The 6,031-nt window shown below is 39.5% G+C and overlaps 1 protein-coding gene across 1 annotated transcript; it reads right to left on the bottom strand.

The window, feature by feature from the left end:
* Positions 1–2,201: 2,201 nt before the first annotated feature.
* LOC132189063 (scarecrow-like protein 22) lies at positions 2,202–5,317 on the bottom strand. The gene is made up of 2 exons (XM_059603552.1): positions 5,070–5,317; positions 2,202–4,794 (listed from the first exon to the last, which is right to left on the bottom strand). The coding sequence occupies exon 2, from the start codon at positions 4,792–4,794 to the stop codon at positions 2,557–2,559; it is 2,238 nt and encodes a 745-aa protein (XP_059459535.1). The 5' UTR covers positions 5,070–5,317; the 3' UTR covers positions 2,202–2,556.
* Positions 5,318–6,031: the final 714 nt, after the last annotated feature.

The raw sequence follows: 6,031 nt of genomic DNA, 5'->3' as shown, positions 1-6,031 counted from the left end.
TCTAAGCTTAAATAATTGATTTATATATATATATACACATAAATTTAGGAAACAAATTAAACCAAAAAAGCTTTCATTTATCTTATTATCTTTACATTTTAATATTACCCTTTACTTTTATATTAAAAAAATTAAAAACCAATCATATCCTTTTTGAATAAACACAATTGACGAACGCTATTTATGGAAAGTAGAAAGTGTCATTTTCGAGTAATGGTATGAATCATCTTTTCATTTTTTTTTTATCTTTTTAAAGTTGATGTGACTTTTAAAATTACTATTAAAAGAGGTTTGATACGGACACAACACAAACCCAACTCATGTCCAACTTCTCTTCTACATGTAAAAAAAAATTGAATTTTAAACCAAATAAATTGTCTTTTTTTTCAAATTTTCAGAATCTCAAAATTCTCTCTATCAATTTTTTCTTTTTTAAATGACACGTAGGAGAGAAGTTGGTCATTAGTTAGATTTATGTTGTGACCCAACTCATATTATTAAAGCATGGATATAAAACTATATAGATTAACTACAACCCAACTCATATTATTAAACGGGCTAGACCCTTTAACCTTAATTTATAAATTTCGTATTAAATTTATATCAAATTCGTAAATTGTGTCAAAAATTGACAATCAGACCTACACTGTTCACAGAACCGACATCTTTACATTTTTTTTATTATTAAGTGACAGATAACAATTAAAGAGCTCCAAATCTCTATCACTCTCTCTCATGCAACATGGCCTCAATACTTATAATAATATTATCATGGCTGCGTTTAACAAAAAACCATATTTAAATGAAGAGCTTCCAAGTTGTTAAAAGAGAGTTTTAAACTAATGGTTTGGCCGTCCAATAGTACATGACCCATGTGATTTCATTACTGGAGCCATTAAAAAAACGCCAACCAAACAAACATCAAATTCAATGTACAATAATAATATTATATTATACATCATGCAATATTATACATGACCCATGCATAATATAGCATTCATAATGTCCACAACATAATAATTAAAAAAAAAAAAACACATGATTAATTTAATCACATACCGTACACCCCACAATTGACATTCGGCAGAAAATATTTACAAGCATAATTGGAAGTTATAGGATGCGTGTATTAGAGGGAATTTAGGCCAACATCCCAATCCTTGAGACCTTCAATGCCAAATTCTATGAACATGGAACATCATATGATTCATATGGTTCCATTTTTATGACATTTTTCCAACAAATTGCATCCAATGGGTGGGATATGTTGGGGTTTTCAATGACCACAAACAATTTAATTATTTGCATGCAAATTCATATTTTATTAAAAATTGATATCTTTCCTAGCAATTTTTTTTTTTTACATAACCCGTAAACTTAATACGTACCCAATACAAAATTAGCAGATTAAATAAATCGGAATAAAATTGACTTATATAATATTATACCCAACTCCGTCACTGATACCTTGACACGACCTCAACCAAAAATGCGACATAAGATCTGGCAATTTTTAAAACAGCCAACGAATCTAACACAAAATTAGCAAGCTATTGCTTACAAGTGTTACATGTTTAATTAAACGGGTCGAATTAAAATTAACTTATATAGTATTATATAGTTATGTCTCGACATACTTGAACTCAACACGCAAACACAAATTACGACCCCTAACCTAATCTGCAAGGCTGCAAGGATTTGGAGGCGGCCACAATTTGCCCAGACAAAACACACCATGAAAAAGAAAATAGTATGATTGCGCATTCAAATTTAAGGAAGGCCTCCATGATAATGATGTCGCAACTAATCGTCAAAGGGGTGATTATATCATTCAACTATGAATCTGGAATGGTGGCCAAAAATGATTACCTTTTCCCTGAGTAGGTATGCTAGAAATACAACAAAATAATAAACAATAATAATAGCAAGAGGAAATATGCAAAGAAGAAATGCTTTTTGTTGGATCCCTTCTCTTCTCCCACGCTTGAGAATTGCATATTCGAAATCAAGGAACTATTTTCCTCTCTGCAAATGATGCGGAAAGCAGCAGAACAACCAAATTCAGCGACAATTTTGGGATATCACTCACAACTTCCTAGAATTTGGTACTTAATCCCCATAAAAGAAGGCAAAAGGATCAAATTAAGCATGCGATGATGCTAATCTTGAAAAGCTCAATAAATATATGAAGCAGAAAGGGCTTAATATCAGAAGGGTTAAATTCTTTTTACTTGATAACTTGGTTGCATTGTTGTCAAGTGTACAACAAACAATAACCACCACCACCACCTTAGACATGAAAAAACAACATTACAGTAATACCAATATTCAAAGTAAGAGACTAAACATAAGCAACTGTACAAAGCCATCCAGTTACTAAAATATTTGGTTTCTTGATTGGGAACAATAGGCCTAAAGCTCATAGACAATTAGCAAAGGAGAACCACAGACTTGGTAATTTGAAAAAAGATCAACTAAAACAGTAAGTTATGAAGCACCTTAGCAATGAAAATTAATTGGTGGGAATCATTTCCAAAATGCTACTCCTCCTTCCTCTCAGCACCTCCAAGCTGAAGCCGAGACGAGCTCCTTCCGCTGCCAGCAGAGAACAAGCGAAGACTGTTTCTTCTCGATGTGGAACCCCCGAACCGGAGTCCTCTGCACCAGACACTCAGCTTGCGACTCGGTAAAGTTACTGAATGTCAAGGGGGAGAACCCAGATGACAAAAATACATTCTTCCACGGAGGCGTTCGATCAAGCAGACGGTAGCGGCCCAGCACAATTTTCTCAATGCCCGGCTGCAGCAAAAACTTCTCTATCTTTTGCAGGGCATCAGGGTTCACATTAACAGCATCCAGTGATTCGAGCAGGCCCGAATAAGATTGAATGGCATGAATAATGTGGTGGGGAAATGGGGCATCGGTTCGATCACAGACTCTATCCAAAGAGAGAACAATTTTGGGGGAGAGCTGCTTTATAAAACGGAGGACCGAAGGAAGGGATACAGGGTAATTCCATAAGGAAACAATTGACAAATTCACAGCAATTGCTTCAGTCTCCGAGAAACGAAGTGGTAGTGGCCAAGGACTGGAGTTCAAGTGTTCAATGTTCACAATTTCGAACTCAAATGCAATGTTAATATCAGAAGCAAAATGTTTCAGATTTTCTAGAGTGAAACCGAGCTCGAGTTCATCGTGTGTGGATGGGGATGCAAATGCAGTGATTTTAAGAGCAGGAGCACCGCCATTTCTCAAGGCGAGCTCCTGCATAAAAGAGGCCCATTGCCCACCAAAACCAATATCAAAGTCTATAATGTGAACTCTATCACAGCCTTCAAAGGCCTCAAGAAGGGCTTGGTTACAAGTAAAATTGGCAAACTGAAGAACAGGGGAGACCTCGGAAAAAGACTTGTAAGCACCAATCTTCAATATGAGACTAATAGGCGGTGGTGGTTGTGGTGACAAAGGCAAAGGATTACCAGTGGTGTTCATATGGAGGAGAAATTGCAAGGCCTCCTTGAAATAGAAAGCAGCCCTTTGGAAAGGCTTACCGATTGGAGAGAGCTGGTGATTGAGCCGCGCCAATATCCCTTGCGCGAGTATCGAATTCCCTGTTTCGATCAGCTCTGCTGCCTTTAGTATCTGGTCAACTATGGCCTGCTGAAGAAGGTGCTGCTGCTGCTGCTGTTGCTGGCTCGCCAATTCATCGCTCGCCATCTTCTGCTTCGCCGCCGCCATCATTGGCCTCTGTTGCTGAGGAAGCATCTGACTCGGTTGTCGCCGAAAAATTATGTCTGGCCCAGATGGTGGGACCGGATAGTTTGAACCAATACCGCCGGGATTGAGCCTTTTCGCCGGCGGCGGTGAAAGAAGTTGGTGCTCTTGCAACTGGGCATACGTCAAAGGCATAAACATAGCCGGGTTTTGAGCATACTGAGCTTGATTCTGATTGATTATCATCTGGGGATTGAAAATCTGTGGCTTCTCATCCACGGCTTCCATTGCTTGCAGCTGTTGTTGATGGAATACGCCCGGTAAAAGATTGCTTGCTGGAACGGAGAACAAATGGTTGGTGTGCGGGTTGGGAGTGGAAACCGAACCAAACCTTGCATTGCCGAAGGGAAAATCGGGAGAGGGCAGAGGTAAAGAAGGATCAATGTTGGGAACGGAATTTGCTGCGGAAATGGGTTCGAGACCGAAGCTAGTAGCTTGGTCTACGATGCCGAAACCAGCGTTGAATTCAATGTTGTTGAATCCCATAGATGGGTCCTCAATATCCCCCATAATCAGCCGGAGAATGGACTGCTCGTGGCCAGGTGGGGACTCAGACAACACGCCCTCCCAATCCTCCATTCTCAGCCCACATTTTTCACCTATGTCGACGCCGGCGTGGTGGGGCGGGTTCTCGACGGAGGCTGAGGCTGAGGCTGCTGTTGCTGACGCTGCCGCCGCCGCCGCCACGCCGGTTGTGTTGTTGTTGTTGTTTGTGGTGGTGGTGTCAGTGGAGCCGCCGCCGCCGCCGCCGCCGTGGCCGAGAGAGGAAGACAGGGTGGATGTTGAAGTGGGAGGGCTTGGGCTTCTTCTAGTGTCAAGAACTGAGGTGGGCTCAGTGCCCACATAGCAATTTTCTTTGTTGATGTGCCACTTTTGTTGATGCTGATGCTGATGTTGATGATGATGATGATGATGCTGACGGTGCTGGTGGTGCTGGGGCAGTGAATCTGAAGAAGCAGTAGAGAAATCTAACACCCCCTTCCCTTGAAACTCCTCAAAGGGCAGGGGCATGGCCTTCATCTAAGAAAATCAACAACAACAACAACACCCACAAACTCAAACACCCAAAAACCTCCAGCTTTTAGAAGACAAGAACCCCCCCACCAAATACTTATATTAAAAATAAAAATAAAAAAGCACAAAACAGAAAAATGGGTTTGTTTGGTCTCAAATTTATGACTTGAAGACCTGAAAAAACAAAATCAGATTTTGGAGGTTTCAAACTCTGACACAAATTAAAGACACCTGTGTTACATGATGCATGCAGAGCTCAAGAAACCCATTTCACCACACACCTCAAACTGCCACTTGCTTCCTCCTCTCTCCCCTCCCTTTCCTCTCTTCTTCTCTCTTCTCTCTTCTGCACCAAGGGCTCTATATTTTTGTAATATAGCTCAAACCCATTTTTGGCATCATCTCCTCCTCCTCCTTCTTGTGCTTTGGTTTAGGAAAAAAATAAACACTTTGGTGGGGTTTTCTTTCTTCTCTCTTTGGAGCACTCTGTCTTCCTTGTGTCTTCTGCTATGGATGCGTGCAACATATAAAAGTGGTAAAGTGCTCTCTCTCTCACCCTTTCTCTCTCTATATATTTTTTTAATGTTTTCTCATTTATAAATTTTTTTTTTTATTTATGTGGCTTTTGTCTGTAGACGTAGTTATCTCCCCTAGTAGGGTCTCTATCACTCTCTCCACCCCTACTCTCACACATAGCGCGTGAAAGTGTAACACATACAAATAATAGCATTTGTGACAATATTACACCTCAAACAGTTATCCAAAAATAAAAAATAATAATAATTTTAGGTCATTTTCACGAATCAAATCAACAGACCCATCTTTTTTAAGGGGGAAAAAAAAATTCTTAGATTTTAAATAAATGATTTTATAAAATGCTCAGCATATCTTGGAGTAGAAATTGTACACTTTCTCATGGGCGCGTGGATTACTGCTTCTCAGTGTTATTTCTTTTTCTTATTTTCTTTTCACAGGGACCAACGAGACAGAGGAAAGGTGAATTGGGTCAGTGGGTTTTCATAATTAACTCATATTCCCATACTACCCTAGGTGCTTTCTGTCTTTCCAAGTGTAAATCTTACTCAAGGGTAAGTAAATTCAGGGGTATAACAGTAATTGACTTACAACAACCTCTGCTGGCTAGGTTTTCGAAACTGAATCTGACGACACGAGATAATGAGAGGCTTTTTGGGGTTTTGAAAATATCGAGACAGATTTGACGGATGAGATATTTTGTTTGAGA

Source organism: Corylus avellana, chromosome ca1 (genome assembly GCF_901000735.1).
Source record: "Corylus avellana chromosome ca1, CavTom2PMs-1.0".
In the NCBI taxonomy this organism is placed as follows: Eukaryota; Viridiplantae; Streptophyta; class Magnoliopsida; order Fagales; family Betulaceae; genus Corylus; species Corylus avellana.
The sequence above is the reverse complement of the archived record's forward strand: the minus strand, read 5'-3'. Positions and strand labels throughout refer to the sequence as shown.

Coding starts and splice junctions, on each gene's coding strand:
- LOC132189063 (XM_059603552.1), bottom strand. CDS start 4,794: ATGAAGGCCATGCCCCTGCCCTTTGAGGAGTTTCAAGGGAAGGGGGTG.